The 23,951-nt window shown below is 42.0% G+C and overlaps 1 protein-coding gene across 1 annotated transcript in view; it reads right to left on the reverse strand.

Moving 5' to 3' along the window:
- Positions 1-19,132, reverse strand: part of HSPA12A (heat shock protein family A (Hsp70) member 12A) — a 53,355-nt gene extending 34,223 nt beyond the window's left edge. The window contains exon 1 of the mRNA XM_075612005.1: positions 18,863-19,132. Within this exon, the coding sequence (XP_075468120.1) occupies positions 18,863-18,890 (28 nt within the window). The 5' untranslated portion in view covers positions 18,891-19,132. The remainder of the gene's footprint in view (positions 1-18,862) is intronic.
- Positions 19,133-23,951: the final 4,819 nt, after the last annotated feature.

Consider the following 23,951-nt stretch of genomic DNA (forward strand, 5'->3'; position numbering starts at 1 on the left):
CTGTGCTGTGGGTATCCCTTTGCCTCTCAGTTGTCTTTACTTCACCTCAGACTTTCTTAGAAATAACACCCGTATCACAGCAAAAAAGTGGCAGCAAAAGGACTGCCAAAGGGTGTCAGCGGTTTGTGGGTTCCAGCTACTGTATTAGTTTTGGGTAAAATATTTCAGATGTATAATGAAGCTTTTCCATCTTTACATATTACCTGCTCTCACAGCTCTATCTCTGCACAATACCATTGGCGCATTATAAATATATGCTAATAATAAGCAGTACTATTTCATAAGATACTTTCCAGTGCCAGAAGACAGCTTAACAGAACCGAGGTGCGCTCAAAATAGTCCCAGGCTGTAATTGCCTTGGGTAGGAATGTGAGAAAGGTATAATAATTGATTAAGATACTATAGGAAGAGAATACATTTAAAAATATATATATATAACAATGAAAATCAAACAAATGTAAAAATGGCTGAGCATCAGAGTTGTTGCAAGGCAGGATTGACAAACAATCTCAGTACAATGGACGAGGCAGAAGCAAAGGTCAGGCGGCAGGTGGGATAATGGTTAAACAGACTAGAGTAGATCAGGGTCACGGCTGGCAGAGGTCATGTTGGTAGTCAGGCATGCGGATAGCTGGATGGATGCAAGGGCAAAAGCACATTGTTCTAGTAACCAAGAAGTGGAAGTGCTCAGCTTATAAAGAAAGCCTGGGTGAGAGTCCATGAGGCTGATTGGCAATACGTAAGTATTGAGCAGTAGAGCTTAGAAGCATGCTTCGGCAGGGAAGCTATCCAGCAGCTGGTTTAGCACATGGCCAGAGCTTCTGCACTGAATAGAAGAGGTTGTGGGTTCAGATTCCGTCTGGCTTGTCAGAGTTTTACACCATGCAGGGGATTCTTGCATTCTTATTTTATTTATATCTATATTTTAGATATATTTATGCCAGAAGACAATTTACACTGCAATAACTTGAATGGGCCATTATACTCTATATTTCGCAGGAGACCTTCTGGCATCGCGAGCACCTTACGGCTCATTCAAATAAATTGGATGTGAGGCGTTTTATAGACTAGCACCACTTCGTAAATATGGTGCCTTTTAGCACCGGGGGGTGTCTCATGAAATAGCGCCACTGAGTAAACATGGACCAAAGTCTCTTCTTTTATTGTGCAAATAGAAGCTTGATAATGTTGTGTACTCCTTTATTACAGTGAAGAATTAATTTTTTAAGTCTCACAAGTATTCATTTTTTTTTATTTTACAGCATGACCTCGAACGTACAGTGAAAGATTGACTGCTGGTGCAGCAAAAGCACACAGCGCCTGTCCATGTCTCTCCCACATGCTCCTTGCAACTCTGTTAAATATTTAAGAATATTTTGCTTGCAAGAAGAAAAGAGTGGAACATAAGAGTAAACAAGATATAAATGATGTTTTGTACTCAGCTGGCTTGGGATAAAGAGGTATAGAACAACTTATTGGTTGTTCTCTTTGTGGCATGCTGCAATTTAGGGTTGCAGGGTTAGCAAGTCCCAAAAAGAACATGCTGTATAATGCATGACTACAGCCTAGCAAATCAAAGAGAACTCTGTGCATAGCATTAACCCTTTCAGCAATGTGCGTGGTATATAGATCGACTTTAAAACTTAAATTGTTAGAACTGACATCTTGTCTTTCAAAGGCCATCATGCAGTCTCAGAATAACCTTTTTTTCATGTTTATTTATCCCTTATTATTCACATGCTACTTCCTCCTCCTCCTCCCCCCCCCCCCCCGTTTTTTTTTCTTTTCGAAACTGGATGTTAAAGATACATACATATACTGTAGACACACACACATACATATATATATATATATATATATACATATATATACATACATATATATATATATATGCAAATATAACTGTATGCTTATTTGCTTTCCTGTGGAGGGTTTTTGTCACTTTTTTTACTCACCATAACTTAACTCAGTATTATGGTTTTTATATATATATATATATATATATATATATATATATATATATATATATATATATATATATATATATATATATATATATATATATATATATATATATATATATATATATATATATATATATATATATATAAACCTATACATTTGCTCGCCCCGGGCGAGTGGATTTAACATCGTGGCGAGTAAATATTGGCCCAAGCAGCACACGTGTGGTACTAGGTGGCGAGTAGATTTTTTTGTTCGGCGAGTAGATTTTTTGGTGATTTGTCGACCACTGTATATATATATATACACACATACTGTAGACACACACATACATACATATACATACATACACACACAGACTGTACATACAGGTGCACAGGTGCAGCGGTCGCTGCTGAGTCATAGCACATTTACAAAATCATCATCATCTTCTCTAAATTAGGAAACTAGTGCAGGATTTAACAAGAAATTGTTTAAATCGGGATAATAAGGAACAGTCAAAGAAAGCAATGCGTTGCTCAAAGCATGTTGCTGGAAAGACCGGAATTAGGAGGATACTTGGTGGTCTCTTGACATGAGTGACCTCTGCCTGAGCAGGAAATGGAGTGTTTACAATGCCATGGGATACGACACAGCTGGGAGTAAGTAGTAACCTCACAGAACCAGGATATTACTGTGAAGTTGTCTGCTGCTAATGTCTGACTATTGTTCAGTCTTGTTTCTTGATACTGACCAATATAAAAACAGCATGACAAAGATACGATCTATGTACAAGAAAAGTAGGAACCATTTCCAAAGAAAAATAGGGTCACCTAAAGCAGGGGTGCTCAATTTCTGTACTCAAGTCCCCCCAACAGATCAGGTTTTCAGGATATCCCTGATTCAGCACAGGTGGTTCAATCAGTGGCTCAGTCAAAGACTGCACCGCCTGTGCTGAAGCAGGGACTTATTGAGCAACCTGTGCTGAAGCAGGGATATCCTGAAAACCTGACCTGTTGGGAGCTTGAGGACTGGAGTTGAGCACCCCTGACCTAGAGAATGAGTGCACTACGAATACTGTGGAGGATCAACACAGAGAACGGAATGTTACAAATTTTCCGAATTACATTTATTTTATAAATACAACACATCATACAAAAATATATTAAAATGCCACTAAATGGAATTTACTGAGATGTCCATCTCTAGCTATGTCACAGAGCAAGGCTAAACAGAGTGAATACACGTAATGTGCAAATACAAGAAAGCCAAAAAGAAAATGACTACAGTATTTTCATCACTCAAAAAGCAACAGAAATGTGCATTAAAAAAATACTGTATATGTGCTCAAAATAGCGAGAATGACATGCGATGAATACAAAATGATACACAATATAGAACAAGACAAATTCAACAATAGTTCACAAATGTATATTCTACTATCAAAAGCAACATCTGTGTGATGCATCAAATTATCAGATGGTCTGGCAGAAAGTTATATCCTCGTTCACAATATCAGGCAGAATTGTAGTTTCGAGACGGGGCACCTGAAACTCCCCCAAAAATGTGTGTACGCACGGTAATTGCAAAATATATAACAAAACAAATTTGTTAAATACAGTAAAGACCAACGGTGACGCAAAAATTCAAATTCTAAAACAAACACATCACGGACAAACAACCCACAAAGAAAGTAAATACCGTATATAATAGTGCAAAATAGTTATAGCTCTATAGATGCATAAATCCTGAGGGGAAGATGTAAAATCCACTCAGGAGGTACAGTATGGAGAGCTGTACCCAAGTACTGTACATACAGAAAGGCAAATAATACCTACAAATTTATCTGCAGCAATACCCACAGGAAGTACAGTAGTAAGCAGTGTTCCACTAAATAAGGATGATAGCACTCAGCTGTAGAAACAATACACGTCTCACCAAGGTATGGTAATAAAGTGCAGGTGATCCTAATAATACAAGTGAACCCTGGTAGGTCAAGTGTTTGGGACCAGCTCCTTAATACATATTACAATGTTTTGTATTATATGGTTATTGACTTTTCCTAGTGGGTAGGAATTATTTTTAGAATTCTTGCAGTGGGATTTTTTATTTCTTCTTTTTCTTTGCTTGTGAAAGATTGGATTCCTCGGAAACTTTGTTTAGAGTTTCTGAACAGAACCAGCAAGACTGAGTACATGAATCACGAAACGCAGTTTGCTCCAAAATCATGGGGTCAAAATGTGTTTCTGTATCAATTTGAACCAGCGCCATATGTATGATGCTTGTTAATTCCACTTACATTTGGTGAATATAATTAGGGAGCAGAGGCTAATGCCACCTTAGACCTGGCGAATTTATTTGACACTAAGGGACAGATTCAGTAAGTGCGGAGGTGGGGTATAGCACCGGATCAGGCACCCAGCATTGCGCTTTGTGAATCTCACACAGAGCGGAAAACTGGACCAGGTATAAGTGCAAGTTTTAAAGCAGCCGTCCCAGTTGCTCACGGTTTCTTTTTAATTGATTTTTTTTTTTTTTGCAGGAATGGAACCAGTGTCGGCGTGATAGTGGTGCCATTGGTGCCACTGCACTGAGCCCCGCGGTCCTTGCCATAGCAACGCGAAATCATTTGACGTTGGGGCGCCATGAGGGACCCTGCAGGAAGAGATGGCGAAGGAGAAGGTAAGAGAACCCGCACCACGTCTGCATTGAGCCCTACAATATTCCCAGCCGGCCCTGATTGAAATGAGGAGTCCTACTGAGCTACTCTACGCTATTGTTCAGCTCCGTGGACACCCTTGTTCCTGACATACCTACAGTTTTCGGTGCCGGTGTTCTTATCCTATTCTGGTAAAACAAAATGGCCCCGCAATTGCAACCAACCAACCCACAACAGATGACATTGCAGCTTCCTATTGGATGACCGGGAGCACCAGCTTAAAAAACAAGCACAGGATGTGCGCTGGCACAGAAAACTGTAAGTATCTCAGGCACTTTGGGGCTACCACAGCTGTAAATAGAGAAGTCCAGCTACAGAAAACCCCCGGGAACAATTCTGTTTAAAAAAAAAAATCTACTACAATTTTGGGTGGCATTGCTGCTTTAAAGCTGCAGTTCAAGCTGTCGTTTAAAAAAAAAATAATTCAATATGTGCATCAATACAATCACCACACTGACACGTGATTAGCTAAGTTGATGATCGGTCCATTCTCATGTGATCGATCGGCGAAGATTCCGCTTGGGGTTCACTAAATGCATCTTGGGTCCTTTTCTGCTTCCTCTTCTGCTGCACTGACAACCAAAGTTCTGTGGGGAAGATCATGTGACGAGGCAGGAACTAGATTCAATTGGTTCACTGCTAGAGAGAGGGCAAAGCTCAAAAAGGTGATGCTGTTTCAGAAGGTGAAGGGGATGTGACTTTGTAAATGGTTGCTATAGGAACAAAAATGCTTATTACATTAGAATACATTAAAAATGTATTTCAAATGTTTTTTTGTTTTTTTAAATGCTACAAGTATTCTCATAGTACAGAACTGATATTTATTAAACAAAAACACATGTAGGATATTGCTTCAACTGCAGCTTTAATACATATTATTATAATATTGATACATCATTGTAATTTGAGACATCTCAATATAATATCCTCAACTCCTTCAATAACCAATACCCCAAAACGCTCAGTGATGCAAGGGGAGCAAATTTGCCACAAAGCACCTTGATACAGTAATACAAAGTGGCACAGAGACTAAATGAAGCAATTGGCACCAATTTGTGGTGCAATGCACCAGTTTGTGACCCCTATGGTAGATTTCAATTATTTTATAAAGTTACATAGTTACATATTTATATAGTTTCATATTTATTTAGTTTCATAGTAGATGGGGTTGAAAAAAGATATATGTTTATCGAGTTCAACCTATGTTAAATTTAGGCGACTGATACTTATCCTATATTTGTATTTAGAGTATATTTATCCAGATATTGATACAGAGGAAGACAAACAAAAACCCCAGTGAAACATTATCCAATTATGTCTTACAAGGGGAAAAGTAAATTCCTTACTGAATCTAATAATGGAAATCAGGGTTTTTTTCCCCCTGGATCAACATCCTTCCCATGTTTACTTATTTGCTATATCCCTGTATACTTTTCCTTACTAGAAAGATGTCCAACCTTTTCTTGAATATATCAATTGTATCTGCCATCACAGTCTCCATGGATAATGAATTCCACCTTTCCACTGCCCTTATTATAAAGAACCCTTTCCTTTGATGCTGATTAAATCTCCTTTCGTCCACCCTAAGGGATGACCCCATATCATTTGTACTGCCCATGGGATGAATAGTTCTTTTAAAAGTATCTTGTATTGACCCTGAATATAAGTGTAAATAGTTATTATATCCTCTCTTTTCTAATGTAAACAACACTAAATTAGATATATTCCATTCCATTTATTAATTTGGTGACTCATCCCTGTACTTTTTCTAGTACCATAATGTATTTTTTATGGGGTCGTGCCCAAAACTATACTCCATATTTAAGATGTGGTCTTACTAATGATTTATACAGTGGCATAATTATGCTTTATTCCTTTCCATCCATACCCTGTTTTTTTCCAGCATAAGATCTTATTTGCCTATTCAGCTACTGGCCGCCTGACATTGAGCAGTATTGCTAGGTCTGCTGACTACAAGCACTCCTAAATCCTTTTCCATCACAGATTGACCTAATTTGTTATTAGCCTATATTTATTCTTGCTTCCCAAATGCATACCCTTACATTCATCTGTATTAAACCTCATCTGCCATATACCTGCCAGCATTTTCAGTCTCTCCAAGTCCTTATGGAGAGAAATTACATCCTGCTCTGATTTTACTACCTTACATAATTTAGTGTCATCAGCAAAGATGGAGATTTTGCTCTCTATACCAACCGCAAGGTAATTAACAAACAAGTTTTAAAAAAAGCAGGGGCCCCAGTACTGATCTTGAGGTACTCCACTCACAACTATAGCCAAACCTGAAAAAGGTTCAATGTATCACAAGGTTCAATTTATGTTGTCTATCCTTCAACCCGTTTTCAACCCATGTACAAATACTTTTACTGAGTCAAATTGCCTTTATTTTGTACACTAACCTCGTGTATCAACATCCTTTGCAAAATCTAAGTAGATCACATCAACTGCATTGTTCTTGTCTAAATGTCTACTTAACTCCTCAAAGAAGCTAATAAGGTTAGTTTGGTATGCTCTATCCTCCAAAAATCCATGCTGACTATTACTAATAATGTTGTTATCCATTAGGTATTCCAGAATATTATCTAAAAAACCGTCAAGTAGCTTCTCCATGATTGATGTCAGTCTTACAGATCTGTAATTCCCATGTTGTGATCTAGCTCCCTTTTTAAAATAGGTCCACATCTGCTTTATGCCAATCTTTTGGTACGGAGACTGTGGAAATGAAGTCCTTGAATATTAAATATAACATGTTGGCTATTAGTAAACTTTACTCCTTAAGAACTCTTGGATGAATGCTTTCTGGCCAGGTGGTTTTCTTTATCTTAATTTTATCAAGTCGCCTTTGCACTTCTTCCTCAGTTAACCACTTGTTTGTTAATATAGAGTTTGTGGCTTCCTTCTCTTGCAATACTTTTTGAAGTTGACTCCTCCGTCATAAATACAAGGGCAGAAAATGTATTTAATACCTCTGCCTTCTCCTTAGCTCCAATAATTTGCCTGCCCATCTCACACTGAAAGGGTCCTATATTCTGTTTTCTGTATTCTATTTTTTTTTTTATTAATGTACTTGAATAACTTTTTAGGGTTGATCTTACTTTCCATTGTAATCCTTTTTTCATGATCCATTTTTGCTAATTTGATTGCCCTTTTGCAATTTTTGTTACCTTCCTTATAATTCTGATAATTCTGATTATAACTCTGTCCCTTCTGACTTTAAGAATCTTAACGCCAGCCTCTTATTTTCCATTTCCTCCCCTACCTGTTTAGCCACATTGCTTTAGACTGGTTTCTTTTAAATGTATTATCCAAAGGTATATACTGATAAGTGTACTTATCCAACACTGTTTTAAAGACTGCCCATTTATCTTCCACATTTTGTCCTGCAGAAATGTCCTGACAATTTATTCCTTGTAGATTATTCATTTGTCTATTAAAATCTGCCTTTCTAAAATGTAGAGTCTTTGTTGAACCCATGTTTTTTGATAATTTATTTCAAATAAATCCATGTTATTGTCACGGTTTTCCAAATGTTCTCAGTCTTGAATATTTATTATCAATTGTTTGATATTTCCAAATCCAGTAATGCCCCTCTCCTGGTTGGTTACTCAATAATTTGGGTCATGTAATTGTCTTTTAGCACCCCCCAAAAAACTCTTTCTTTTAATTGTGATGCTAATATCATTTCCCCAGTCTATGACTGGATAATTAAAATCACTCATTATAAAAACATGACCTAGTTTTGCTGCTTTCTCCATTTGCAAAAATATTTTGGCTTCAATAACCTCACAGATATTTGGGGGCTTTTAGAATATCCTGACAAACATTTTCTTTGGACTTTTACCTCCACTTGTAATTCCTATCCACAGGGTCTCTCCATTTTCATCAATCCCTTCATAAACATCTTCCCTTATAAAAAGGTTTTAATTCCAGTTTAATATATAAACATACTCCACCACCTCTTCTATTTGCTCAATCCCTCTTAAAAAGGAAATAACCCTCTAAATTAACTGCCCAGTCATGAGTTTCATCCCACCATGCACGAGCATTGCCTATGGTATTATATTTCTCCCTTCAAGCTATTAATTTAAGCTCTCCCATTTTATCTGCAGGCTTCTTGCATAAGTAAGCATGCACTTAAGGTTGCTACCAGTCTGTGCTATTATTAGCTTATCTGCTCCTGCCTTTCTCCTCCCATTGATTTTAGACTTTAGACGTTTACTAGTATTATCTGTATTTAATGTGGGTGCCTTCCTGCTTGCTAACCTCCCTCTGTCCCCCCACTTCACCCCCAGCTCTACAGCCATTTCCCCATTCCTATCTATTGTGTCCATTGCCTCTTGCTTGTCCCTTCCCCTCCCTCCAAGTCTAAAATCTCTTCCAACCTTTTTAACATCCTCCCCCTAGCACAGATGATCCCTCTTCATTGAGGTGCAATTCATCCCTACTATAAAGATTGTATCTCTCAGAGAAGGACCCCCAGTGCTCTAAAAACTCAACCGTTCCTTCCTACACCACCATGCATTAACCTCCCTAAACTCCGACTGCCTCCTTAGGGTAGCGCATGGCACTGGTAGTATTTCTGAAAATACTACCTTGGAGGTCCTTGCCTTAAGATTGCGGCCAAGATCCCAGAAATATTTTTTTAGAACTGATGTGAATTGCAGTTTTGTGAGTGCTGTGGGTGTTGTTGTAATAAGGATTTTTTTTAGGACACTCCATCTTAGTAATTGGGGCCAAAGTGTACCAAGACCACTGGGTCCTTCTCAGCAATCTGTTGTATATAGTGACGGTGTCGTTCCGTAAACATGCTACCAATGGCGGATTTGAAAATCCACCACCCTAGGCACTTAGCTGTTGCTCCCGCCTCTTTGCTGCCACCACCTTCTGAACAGCAGGTCAATTGACGCTGTGGATGTCACCAACGTGATGCCGCATGGCGTTGCGTTGCCATGTTAACGCAATGTCATGCAGTTATTTGATGCCGAGACGTCGCGTTGCCATGGCAACGAGACACCGTGTGAAGTCACATTGGTGACGTCTGTGGCGTCATTTGACACTGCGTTTCAGAAGGAGAAGGAGGGTGGCAGCAAGGATGCACTCGCCACAGCTAAGTGACTTCCCATCAGGCACAATAGTGCGGCAAATGTATATTGGGGCGGACATTTTTTCCGCCCCAAAATCTTTGCATGGCAAAGAAAGAGGACATTGACGGGTCTGTTGAAGGTGCGGTCCCATACACGTGGTGAAAATGGATACATTTTGTTTTTACAAATAATTTTCACATCTCTTGTCCTTCTGATCACCCTAATAATTGTGAAATTATCCAGTAGATTAAAAAAAATTGACAAATAATATTGATGTAAAAAACAATTGTAAAACCGGAAATGAATTCATTGTCAACACAATAATTCACTGAAACCTACTGTATGAGATCCCAGGTGCTAAACAAAAAGGATTGTGAGACTGTCCCCCAATGAATGAAACTCATTTCAAATGGATGACACCTTCTTGGGGTTGCGTTCCCAAATCTATAGGAAACGAATAAAGGAAATAATGCATCAAACCAAATGAAAACATGTCTACTAACTGTGTATCTATTCTATCATTGTAAACAAAATGTGATTGACTTTCTCCAAATCTCCAATGCAATCCAGCAAGAAAGGGGTTAAATGACGGATTCTCAACTCCAGCCCTCAAGGCCCCCCAACAGGTCAGGTTTTTAGGATATCCCTGATTCGGCACAAGTGGCTCAATCAGTGGCTCTGTCTTCGACTGTGCCACTGATTGAGCCACTTGTGCTGAAGCTGGGATATCCTGAAAATCTGACCTGTTGGGGGGCCTTGAGGGCTGGAGTTGGCCACCACTGGGTTAAATACATCAGCCATGTGAAAGGTATGGTAAAATATTCAGTCAGACATTGCATTCTGTACAGCAGGGCCCCCTGAAGGAATGCACTGCTATGGAAAAAGTATTTTTCATCTGAGCACTGCAGGGAAGAATAGAAACTCCTGTGGGTTGCCTTGCCAAGCTCGGGACTTGGGGGCCCTGTATATATGTGCAGAGCATTCCACTGTACTTTTATCACCAAGCAACATATATGTTTGACCTACAATAACATCAAACCACATTGCCAAATAATATGTTCCCCTTTCATCCTAGGGTCACTTAAAAAAAAAAATGGTTATGAAGCCGGAGCTGAAGTGCATTTATTTCAGCTCCATGGATCCCCCGCTTCCTCAGAGAGTTATCTCCATGCTGCTGGGACCACTTAGTTTTTAAATCTCCTTTGGCACGCAGGTCAATAGGAAGCCTTGATGTCATCCGCTGTGGCTTCCTATTAGCCGGTGAGCTGTGGGTGATTTAAACCTCCATTTTGTTTCCCCAACAGGGGATAGTTACGGTGGCACCTTCAGAGGTAAGTATCTTGAGATCGATAGATAGATAGATAGATAGATAGATAGATAGATAGATAGATAGATAGATAGATAGATAGATAGATAGATAGATAGATAGATGTGGAGGCAGCACTCGCGTAACAAAGGAAAAACTTGCCTGGGTGCATTAGAATGAACAAGTTATAATTATAGTGGTGCTTGTTAAGCACTCACAGGAACTTATGAAACAACAAAGTGGTTTATTAGTACATCAACATTTCGTCCCCCTATAGGACCTTTCTCAAGAGATTTGTAATTATTTAAAATTCAGCGCCCGCTGGTACAGTGCAGTCACACAGCATGCTGGGAACTACGCGAGATAACGTCATTTCTCCGGTTTCCAGACTACCCTCAAAAAGTAAAAAATACCCAAAATGTGTTGAGACAAAAAGTGAATCAACCCTTTCACTACCAGAACAGCCTGCAACGCATTGCAATACACAGTGAGGAGACAAGTAATTGAAAGGAAAACCAACAGGCATTATTCATTTACAGCTGCAAAACATCCAGAATCCTATATAGCATTTTATTTTTTAAATAAATCAGTTCTGTAGTATTAGATAATATTCTCTGCATTTTTCTTTCCAACTCATGCCATTTTTTTTTATTGTACTGATAATCCTTTGGTTGTCAATAGCAGCTATTTAGAAAGTCAAATCCACATCCCAATCTGAAACGGGCTGTCACACACGCACACTTTTTTTTAGCTCTGCCCCTGGCAACAAAGTATCACAAACAGATCTGTTGCAGTTTTTCCAGCAGCAGACTGTATTGCCGAGCTGGAAGCTGTAACAATAATGTGTTACACTTAGTAATTCAATGTTACATTGCAGCTGCAGCCTTTGACAAACTACAGCACAGAATCAGAAGGTGGCCATTTTGGTAGCCCCACACAGTAGGATATTGCCAATCAATCACAGGAGCATAGGTAGATTGATTGGCAGCTTAGGTAATTATTTATCATTAAAACTACTCACATACTGCATTTAGTCAAACAAAAAAAACGTGGGTGCAGGACTGCTGCTTTAAATATGTTTCTCATTATGTGCCCATCATACTTTCGCATTCGCTGCTTTAAGATCACAAGGTTTGAAGACAACCAGTAGCTGCTAATTATTAGATTCTTAAATAGTTCACACTGAATGTTTCAGAATCTGATCCCGTGATAGGCCAGGGAAGCAAATCATTACTGTAATTGTAGATCCCGTTGAGAGCGGAGGGGAGGGGTGCAGGACTTGTTGGGGTGACTGTGACACAGTGAGTGGGAGTTATGCTGAGGGGGAGTTGAACATTCCACTGTATTACCTAAAGCAATCAAGACCAAGGCTTCTCATCCTTGGGATTTGCTGACAGGCCAAGACTAGAGGGGAGAGTTCACATAGCTCTGGTTATACACTTCTCACTCTGTATTTCTTTTTAAAGGCACAGAGTTTGTAGCCATGCTAATGTCTCGTTATTGGTGAAACAATGCACTCAGGAGTTAGGTTATCCACTGACGGCCAGAGTTTCGAATCTTATACATTTAAATGTAGCAAGCCATAGGCCCTGGAAGAGGGGATAGCGAGTTGGGATATGATAGAGGCTTTCAAATACAGAAAAAACATAAGACGGGTACAGTAAGGTAAGAATGAGAAGCAGATTTCAGAGAATAAGAAACACCTGGACCAACACTGTGATTAAAAACAAGTAATGGTCAAAGAATTCAGGAATGCATGGGATACAAACAAGGGGACCCTACATAGGAAGTACCAAATAAATGTATTATTATATAACGGTTTCTCAAAAAGGTTACACATTGTATCATAGAGATAATAGCATATCTGACACTCAGAAATCCCTATAGACTGATATTTAGTAATTCAGCCAAAATGTAAAACAATTGCTAATATTGTACTTTTTAAAATGACTGGGTTATCTTATCTTTCTAGTGTGATTGTGCGTCTGTTGCATAGTTGTGTTATTATTGGGGGATTTCCTGGCATGTTTTCTCCTGTATTGAATTACAGTGTGTTTATTTTTGTGCTGCACACTTTTTACCCTTATTGTATTTTTGCACTTTGTTGTATTGTTACACTGCCATTGTTTTTGTTTCTGGTGACCGCTCCAGTTATGGTACATTAATTAGTTGTCATATTTTTGTTGGGTTACCTTTCTGGTGTAAACAGTTTTTTCCTTGTTGTATTAATGTCTCTACTGTGCACCTTTCATTGTATCATGTTTCCATTGACTTGTAGTTGTGTATCTGCAGTTGCAAGACTGGGTGGTCATCATGGACGTTTTCTTTTATCATTGCGTTCCCAGTCCCTTGTGATGTCATTATGTGATAAAATAAGGCATACTGTACACTTGATCTCTCCATTTTCTAAGACAATATCCATTAGCTGCTAAGTGCTGCTGTCACTCTTGACCTTGGATGAATAAATCCACCTACTGTATAAGACCATTCACCCCAAGAACAGGACAGCAGAGGAGAGATACCAGAGGGTAGAGGAGAGGGATGGTGCAGTGAATTTAAAGGAAAGGGCGGCTGAGGTTGCAAGAGGAAAAAGCAGAATGGACCTCAGATAGATTCACCTCATGCTCATTGTCTGCAGAGTCCCTGCAGAGTGTGACCACGTGTCACAAGCTGTCTGCACCCTCCTATGTACATGCAGAAAGCTGAGAGGGCCGCGTGATAGTTTGGTGGGCCACATGTGGTATGCGGAACGCGTGTTGATAGGCCTGGATTACAGCATACAAAAGGAGTACCGTGTTCATTGGTGAGATATCACAATGTAAAAGTGCATGGTGAGCTGGTGTGAAGGTTGTATTTTGATACATTGCAGAATAATGTATTTAAATGTCTCCAGTCCAGAAGGGGTTAAACATGGCACAGTTCTTGGATTGCCTCAAGTTCTTTAGGTCAATAAAACCCTATTTTTACCATTACCCCCCCCCCCCCCCCCGCCATACATTTTGAGACAAAAAACTACTTTCCTTAGCAGTGAAAAGATTGACATTCTCCGGTATTTGACAGACTCAAAGTGTTCCTAAGTTGCCCCGAAAGACCGCAGAACATTTCCTCTGTGGATCATATTAGGTCCTTATTGCGTTTATGGTGCAGTGTTACAATTATTTTTATCTACAGTTCAACAGATTCTGGGGTGCTTGGATTCCACAGATCAATAGCTCTCATTCCCATTATAACCTCTGCGATATTGTAATGCTTATACATCAGCCACACTAACCGACTCGTCATGTTTAGGTTTTGTCATGGAAAAATACATTTTAAATGGTGCATTGCTATGCACTGTGTTGCTTGCTGCTCTGGCTATGTAGGTGTTGCATAATAATAATAATTTAATCTCATAAAGTACGTTGTGCATAACATTTAGCAGGCACAATAATGAGTCATTGCCTCATACAGCTTACATCTAATTTTGGTACCTAGGGCACAAGGAGATACAGTGATTTACCCAAGGTCACAAGGAGAAGTGACAATGGGTTGCAAACTAAATTCTCCCACTTCAAAAGGCAGTGGTATTACCAAGGAGATACTCCAAGCTTAAATAGTTTTGCCTTCTATGAATGAAACTCTAAGTGCTTGGAGACTTTTGACGCTGGAAATTCAAATAACACTGCCTTTCATTCAGAAACATCCACTGGAAATGAGGGCGACATGACAGGTGTTCTGTAAGTCAATGCATACATACTGCAGTGCAGGGCTGTTTGATAATATCAGTACTGACTGCATGGTACTTTTAGTACTGCCTGCATGATACAGTCAGTACTGCCTGCAAGTTCCTCCCTTGTTAGTGTTTAATTGTGTGTTAAACATTTGAACAATGGAGAAGGAGCGGCTTGTGAGTAAAGACACTGACTGGCATTGAGAGTTTGAAGCAGGGGAACCTGGTGTAAACAGGGGTTCATGGTTTTAATTGGAGTACAGTGAAAGTCTGTAGGTGAGTTGTGCATCAGGCGAGTGAGTAGTGTACACTGATGCATGTGAACTGGTACGCAATTTAGATTGTGAGTTGGCGTGCATGTGCAGGGTGTTGGTTGGCGTGCAGTGCAGGGTGTTGGCTGGCATGCAGTGCAGGGTGTTGGCTGGCGTGCAGTGCAGGGTGTTGGCTGGCGTGCAGTGCAGGGTGTTTTGGTTGGCGTGCAGTGCAGGGTGTTGGTTGGCGTGCAGTGCAGAGTGTTGGTTGGCGTGCAGTGCAGGGTGTTGGTTGGCGTGCAGTGCAGGGTGTTGGTTGGCGTGCAGTGCAGGGTGTTGGTTGGCGTGCAATGCAGGGTGTTGGTTGGCGTGCAATGCAGGGTGTTGGTTGGCGTGCAATGCAGGGTGTTGGTTGGCGTGCAGTGCAGGGTGTTGGTTGGCGTGCAATGCAGGGTGTTGGTTGGCGTTCAGTGCAGGGTGTTGGTTGGCGTGCTGAGCAGAGTGTTGGTTGGCATGCAGGGTGTTGGTTGGCGTGCAGTGCAGGGTGTTGGTTGGCGTGCTGAGCAGAGTGTTGGTTGGCATGCAGGGTGTTAGTTGGCGTGCAGAGCAGGGTGTTGGTTGGCGTGCAGAGCAGAGGGTTGGTTGGCATGCAGTGCAGGGGGTTGGTTGGCGTGCAGTGCAGGGGGTTGGTTGGCGTGCAGAGCAGAGGGTTGGTTGGCGTGCAGTGCAGGGGGTTGGTTGGCATGCAGTGCAGACTATGACTTAGTGTGCAGTTCTGCACAGTAATTTATTGTAGCTCAATTACATGGGGCATTGTAACATTTTAAGCAGGGGTGCTATGGAACTGAACCGTTCTATTTTCAGCTCCAATGACCCCCCAGTCCCCGAGATGCTTACAGTGCCGGTGTTCTCCCACCTTTAGGAATTTCAAAATGGCCCCAAACCGCTGGCCAATTGGATGACGGCTGTCCCTTTGTTTAAATAAGTAGGAGTATCTGCACATAAAACTGCAAGTATCTCTGAAACCAGGGGGGATAAAACAGATATTTCAATTCAAGGTGGCATTGCTGCTTTTCATAGCTGTGCTCCATGCACTGACAGGAGTTTGGATATAAAGCTGTCGTGTTCATGTATTAGGTTGCGGTCCCTGTGCGCACAAGCACCAACCTCCAATCAGACCGGGCCCAGAATCTGCCTCAACGCGCATTTGGCAGCTGTGCTCCAAGACGAGTTTTTTCAAATACATAAAGAATTGTATTTGGAACTCATGACAGAGGCGTGGCCACGCCCCCGCCGGTGGTTAAGCCAATGAGGGCGAGCCAGCTGCGTGAGGTCATGGCCCGCAAAACCCCCACCATACCCCCTCCCGTCGCAATCTCTCCCTCTCTCCCAAGACAGCAGATCACGGTAAAGCACTGTGCACGCGCCGCCCCCTCATGCTACAGTGCTGACTGGGAACGCATTAGGAAACTTTGGCCTCGGTCCCAGTGTCTACTGCTGTGCTCGCTACAGCATGTGCTGCAGGAACAAGCTCTGCCCCTCAATGGGGCCGGCCCCAGTAGCTGCCTGCACACGTGTGTAGTGATCTCGATGCGCTACCAGATTTTCTGCCAATAAGAATTTAGAGTTTTCTTGTGGTGACGGAGCGCTGGCCACATCACGGCGGCGGTCCAGCCAATGAGGGCGAACCAGCCACGTGACATCATGGCTGCACCTCTGCCACGCCCCTTCCCCCCCCCCCGTTGGATCTCCTTCTCTTCCCCTGCAGCTGACCCACAGACCGCGGCTTTCACTCGTGCATGCGCCACCAGGCTGCCAGGCGCGCGTGCAGCAGTGAGGACTTGGGCCTTAGCCTAATGAGCAGTAGCGTACGACATGATGCTGCAGCTGGGAAGGCGTGTGTGATTCTATGAAGCGCTATTATGCAACATGTGAGCTGCAGTGTCAATTGCACAACTTATTGTATATTGTGTTTCTTAATGTGCAGTGTGCAAAGTGAGGTGCAGTGTAGCAAGAGGTTTAATATACGGTATATATGGCAGTATGTTTGTTAATAATCAGTTAATGTGCAATGTAAATGTTGGTGTCAGAATTCATACAGCATTCTTTAACATTAGGAATGAAACGTGCTTCGGTTGGATTCTAGCAAAGTTCTTTTTCAGATTCTCCCCCACATGCAATGAAACGTCGATTCTCGGCTTGTCCTCCCCAGCTGCACGTTGCAGAACAAGCAAGGGCTAGAAAATAAATGACAATTCTGAGTACCTCCCCGTATCCATCAAACGTGAATTACAGTTATACTTCAGAACAGCGACAATGCGGTAAAAGTAACAAGTGGAGCATCAGTGTCGTAAACATTTTGATGCTACAATGTGCAGTGTGTGAATGGGTTTATGTCCCTATGTTCTGCTCACTGCGCTACAGGGAGTGTGTTACACCACGTGTGTTTTTTTGCTGTGATCAGCATACTTACCCCCCTAGAGTACCATCCATACATCCTGCAAACTCACTGTCTGTTAGTACTGCGGCTTGGGTTATGAAAAGGTGTTAGCATCACCGACCCTGATATCTCTGCAAAGCCATATCCCATAGTTACTGCAGAGGTAGTGCTAATGCCCTTATACTGATTATATAGTGCACACAATCCATATCCATCACTTAAACGCTTAATGCATGGTGTATCTCTACAGGAAAGGAATAAAAAACGCTTTAGCATCCTTGTTTTCTCTGAATCAAATGAAAGGCTTTTGTGAACAGTATATGGGTATTCTAAAGTAGTTTCAGATGCCCATCTGGCAGTGACATGGTTAAGAAAAGAATATTAAGACCCCCATGTGTAGTCTAAGGCAGGGGTGCTCAGCTCCAGTCCTCAAGCATCCCACCCCTCCATAACAAGGTTTTTAGGATATCCCGGTTTCAGCACAGGTGGCTTAATCAATCACTGCTTCAGCACAGGTGGCTCAGACATCTATTGAGCCACCTGTGCTGAAGCAGAGATATCCCGAAAACCCAGCCTGTTGGGGGGCTTGAGGACTGGAGTTGAGCACCCCTGCCCTAAGCATTTGCAAGCCTATCCTAGAGCAGTAGTGCTCAACTCCAGTCCTCAAGACCCCCAACAGGTCAGGTTTTCAGGATATCCCAGCTTCAGCACAGGTGGCACAATCAGTGGTGATTGAGCCACCTGTGCTGAAGCTGGGATATCCTGAAAACCTGACCTGTTGGGGGTCTTGAGGACTGGAGTTGAGCACCCCTGTCCTAGAGAACCATCATCACGGTTTGTCTTACTCTGCTCCAGATTGCTATTTCTGGCTGCTTTCCGTGTCTTGAACATACAGTAGAACGTGCTGGGTGTAAAACCCGGGAGACATCGCTCTGTTCTCCATGCCCTGAGACACCAGTGATGGATGAGCTATATGTGATGCTGCATTTCTTTGTAACATACATAACTGGGCTGCCAATGTGTTCTAATGCGACAGACAGACACTGCATAATACCCCAAATCTCACTTTACCTCTCACCACACCCTCACCGTGAGCACGATGCCTTCACTTCCCTCACACTCACCCCCAACACGTATCATGTCCCCCACTTAAGTCAGAATTGCCCCCTACAGTGCAATAGTGTAACCTTCTTAGAAACCAGGATCGCTCCCTTCCACACGTGTTATTCCCACAGGATTTAATGGAATCATCTCTTGAATTCATTAGCAGCTTCCTCTTAAAATCAGCAATCTAACTGTTATGCGAGTCAGTAGCTGGAGAGGTAACGCATACTGTACTGCAGAATGCTTCTCCTGTGCAAACATGACAGGGCCATGTGTCAGCATCTTACCTGCAGCCTGGACATCCTTGGCAGACATGCTGGAGCTGTGTATGCGGCTGCCTTGGGGAGCTCTCTCTCCTGCAGTAACCTTGCTGACTGCTCATGCTCGTCTCACAGCCATTGCAGTACCCTTTAGGTTGTGACGTAGCTGCACTGCACTCATCACATCAGACAAGCTACAGCTCCTTTTTTTTATATTTCCTTCCCACCCCTTTCCTGCCTCTCCCCACAGACAGAGATGTGAGCCAAAGGGAAGACGTTAGCATGGGATCCAAGTTCTGAGTTCCTCCCTGTTCAGTGCTGCTCTATGATGTGACGTGTTACTGTAACACTCAGATTACTGCAATCTCTCTGTCTACATACTGCTCCTCTCCTCCTCTCTCCCATACTCTTCTGTCCTTTTTGACCATTGAATGCATCTTCCATTGTAATTAGATTCTCTTAGATTGTAAGCTCTTTTGGGGCAGAGACTCCCTGTTCCTGTTTGTTTTTGTGTCTGTTGTCTTGTCACTAACATCACATCTGTGTGCAGGTGACTTGTGTATGTGAAAGGGGTTAAAACCTCCAGCTGACTCCCTTACCTCCCTGCAGGGCCCTCAATAGCAATACCTCCCCAAAAACCATCTCACTACACCTCAATTACACTGCTCCCACCAAGAATAATTAAAGGTCTTAGGAGTCCCTGGTTTCCTATTTACTAGAAACAAAAGTATGTCATTGTAACCCCTCCATTTTAGCTCTCAGACATGACTATTGCTGAGGTGGGGGCCTGAGGCGTTATTGATAACTTAATGAGCCACTTGTGGCCTACGGTAAGGCGGCGGGAGAAAAGGCAGACGGTATGTGGATGGTGCTACGGATTTACTGTACCCTTAATAACTTGGGCAACCTGTGATCCTCAGCAGAGGATCACCACATACAACATACACTGATAATACAGTTAGCCTCCCAATCCTGGGTATATTGGCTTTGTGATGGTGCAGGAACACCATGGGAGCACTTTGTGTACTAACTGTTGCAGGCCTTTACTTCGCAAAGGGTGCTTCTGTACCACTGTGCTTTGTAGCCTTTGAGGGTCCCCTCTAACAGCGCATGAACTCTCGATCACGTTCAGACTGTAACTCACTGCTCCTGTTTCCACGTGCACATGTTCACACTCTCCAATCCTCGAACCTGTCTGCACAGAATCGTTCCTCAACATGGCCACCCCCCCCCCCTTTTTAAAGGCTCTTCTCCCTCTTAGTCCCACCTCTTCCATAGCCGTTATCATTGGCTGCTCTCATGTCCATTAACAGTCTATTGCACATTGGAGGGGAACCTGCCAGGGAGCAGTGTGAGTGTGTGGATCTCATCAAACAGGGGGTTATATAATTAACACAAAAATCCAATGTAGCAAAATCTGTCTGAAAATGTGGTTAATCCCTTCACAATGGTACTAGGTTCAATAGGAGCCCCAAAACGGTACAATCTTACATTTTAAATTTAATATAAGAAAAGTGGCACAGTCCTTGTTTACAGAACAGGAATGTTACAAGGACAATATATAAATGCAGATAGTTTCACAAAATACTATTATAAAAGCAGTTAACCTCAAGAGATTGTGAGATTGAAATATGAAAATCCCCCCATGTTAACACCCTTCTATTCAATTCTAGTTTTCATACCAGACATTAAAAAAGTTATGATGGCTATAATAGATATAAGTGCGTTCTCTTTTGGAGGTGACTGCTCATTTCCTATCATACAAACAGACCCTTGGACAGCAGGGCCTCAGGACTGTTCGATTTAGGATGAGATGAGACCGGAGGGGATTGCCCTCTGCCAGCCTGCGGGTCACGCTGGGGGTGACGCCCCCTTTCTATCTCCCCACCCCTACCTTTCCTCCCCCTCCCCTTTTTTTCCCCCCAAATCACATTATTATTTTTACTTATATATATTGGATTGGGTGGTGGACCACTTTGTCCACCTTGAACCGCCCGGCTGAGTAGGGCTTGAAAAGCCGTGCAACCCATTTTTGCCTGTTTCATTTGCTAAAGTAAATATCATTTCACGACGGTTTATATTTTATGTTGTAACATATGCCTGTAACACTCAATAAAATTTAAGTTATAAAAAAAAAAAAGTTATGATGGGTAAAAAAGTAACAAAAACCCTCCACGTACAGCAAATAAAATTACTACTTGTGGGTACATTTGCATCTCAGGCAGGTCTGCAACTGTCTTTCTCCAATTTCACTTAGCAAACAATGCTTCTGCTGCAGCCAGGGATTCCGGATAATGACATGAAAATGACCACTCTTTACTTTTCATCCATTTTAACATGGACCCCTATAAGCTTTTGCCTGCCATATTACACAAAATATATACACAGGGGATGCTACCTATCGCTCACCTATTATAGAATTAATGTGGTATTGGAGTACACAGGGTGCATAAGGGAACAACGATATATTATTACATAAAGGTTGATAGATACAACCCAAACTACTTGCACTCACTATGAACAAACAATGGGACGGAAAAATTTAATCGATGGGTACTAGTGTCCCTGTATGGCCACTCACAAGATAGTAAGAACATTTAAAAACATTTAAAAAAGGCAAAACAATATACAATAAGGTGTGTGATATAAAAAATGATATAAAAAATTCGGGGAGGTCGCCAACATGGTAAAAAAAAGGTAGTATATCTCCACATAGAACCTAAACCTATCTGTGTGTACCATATTAGGGATTCTAAAATAGGTAAGGGGATGTAATTATTAATTCAGAAAACAATGTAACCAGGGTTAAAAGATGTAATGAGGCATTTGTAAATGCTTCAGGCAGGAACCAGATAGGCAATACATATAAACCAAACATAGTTGTAACTTGTTGCTTAGTTGTAAAAACGCAACAGTTGCCAATGACTGTTTATATTTAAACCTGATCAAAACCCAAGACTTCACCACATTATTGTTGCTATTTAACTAAATGCAACAGTTACAGATTGTAGTTAGTAATTATAAACACCAACCTGCTGTATTCCAGCATATATTTCAGTTAGCTCATTGGTTGTGAAGTTTGTCAAACACCAAAGCCTATTTTTGAACCACATTTTTGATTCTGGCAAGTGTATTTCTAATTGGTATGGTGTTTATATTAGTAGACACTGAAAAAGTGTTATTCCGCAGTGATTTCTTAATAACGGTTGATTCCCATTATGGCAGTGTGTATATATATATAGGGAACCATGTTAAAAATGGTTTTTGAAGCAAAAAGTGGCACTGTGTGCTCATTTGCATGTCATTTCCCAGAATCCCTTGCTGCAGTGGAAGTGCTGTGTGCTGGTTGATAATGGGGAAAGGCGGGGTTGCAGACCTGCCTAAGACATGCAGATGAGCATACAGCTATATTTGCATATATATATATATATATATATATTTTTTCCCAAAGATTACTTATTATCAGAGATGCAATTATATCTACAATTGTAAATAATAGTAGATAGGTAGCAGGTACTTGATCTTTAACCAAATATAAGTATCAGCATGTATCCTCAATCCCAATATTGCGTAGTATCTCATCCAACGTAATTACTGACAGTCAGTGGTGTGAGTAATAGAAGCGTAGTAATCACTACCACTGCATATACTATGCATGTATTGAGTTTTTCTGGAAATCGCCATACGACCTGAGCTGCGTCACCAAAGTGACGTCATAAAACGCCTATTGTTTGTTCATAGTGAGTGCAAGTAGGTCTCCTTTGGGTTGTATCTATCAACCTTGACGTATTACACAAAAGCAAGGCCTGCCTACCCAATTGGTTAGCTAGGCTAGATTCCAGTTCAATTATATAAACAGAGTGCGGGAGAGCAAAAAGAAAAATAAAGAATAAGGAATGAACAGTAGTTAGTAACAATATTGCTGTAATGTGGGAAATCACAGCTCTCAGGGTGATGGGGATAAGTATAATATCAATATGAGTGAGGTACTCACACGGCCATGTGTGAGACTGTCTCACAAAGGTAGTTCCTTACAGCCTGTAATGCCACCTCTCCTCAGTAGAAAATCTTTCCTCCTTGGTCTTTTCCCTCTCTATGGGGTGTTCACGTAGTTAGACACGCAGCATCCACACAGTGTCCTCGCGAAGGGACCCAATAGGGATGACAGACAGCCACACAGGTGGTTTGAAAAAAATGCAATCTATTGTTTAAAAACCACGAGTAACAGTGTAATCACACATATGTGTCACGAAGTGCTCACCACAAACAAGGAAGGATATTGGTAGCAGAGTGGTAGTCATGTAGCCAGGTCAGGTTAGGATAGGTCAGATTGGTGAAGGTACTTGCCGTGGTCAAGGAGTGGAGAGATCGGATAGTCGTTGATGCGGTGCTGGGGTCCAGGAGTATAGAGAGTAGAATAGTCAAGTCCGTAGCCATGGTCCAAGGGTCAGAGAAGTCAGGAGTCCGGGTCCAAGCTGAGGTCAAAATACACAAAGCGAAACAAGACAAGGCAACAGGAGGCTGGAGGTAAGCACACAAATAAAAATAAGTTTATGCTCAGCCAGCCCCTTGGCAAATTAAGCACAGAGAGCCAATGGGGAGGCTGCAGGGAGTGAGCATCATAGGTATGCTGTGTACCGATAGGCAGGGTCGGAGTCAGTAGCAGCTGTGGGATAATGGATTGAATTAACCCCTTGAGTGCCTGTGTCCGCGCAACGTCTGCACGTGGTCCGAGCGCTGCACATATCGTCGCGGAGCCTGGATGCGGTCCCTGCAGTGTCTCTCTTCCTAGCAGAGCGGCACCTGCGCGGAGGTTGCGGCTGGCGTGGTCACCCGTGATGTCGCGTGATGCGTCACGGGGTGAAGCCTGGAGACGATCCCTGCGGTGTCACCCTTCTAGTAACACGCCGCCTGGGCACAGGTTGTGGCTGATGTGTGTCATGAGATACGTGACGGGGCGGGGCCTCACGCCGATCCTCACAATAAGATGCCTCTGGTACTCTCTGCCACTTCCAGCACTGAGATTCAGTGCGCTCCTGCTCCCGCATCCGGTCAACAGGACTGGATACAAAGTACTTGGGAGGGCTACGGTGGCTTTCGCGATCAAAAAGCTACA

The sequence above is a fragment of the Ascaphus truei genome, chromosome 8 (assembly GCF_040206685.1).
Source record: "Ascaphus truei isolate aAscTru1 chromosome 8, aAscTru1.hap1, whole genome shotgun sequence".
Taxonomy (NCBI): domain Eukaryota; kingdom Metazoa; phylum Chordata; class Amphibia; order Anura; family Ascaphidae; genus Ascaphus; species Ascaphus truei.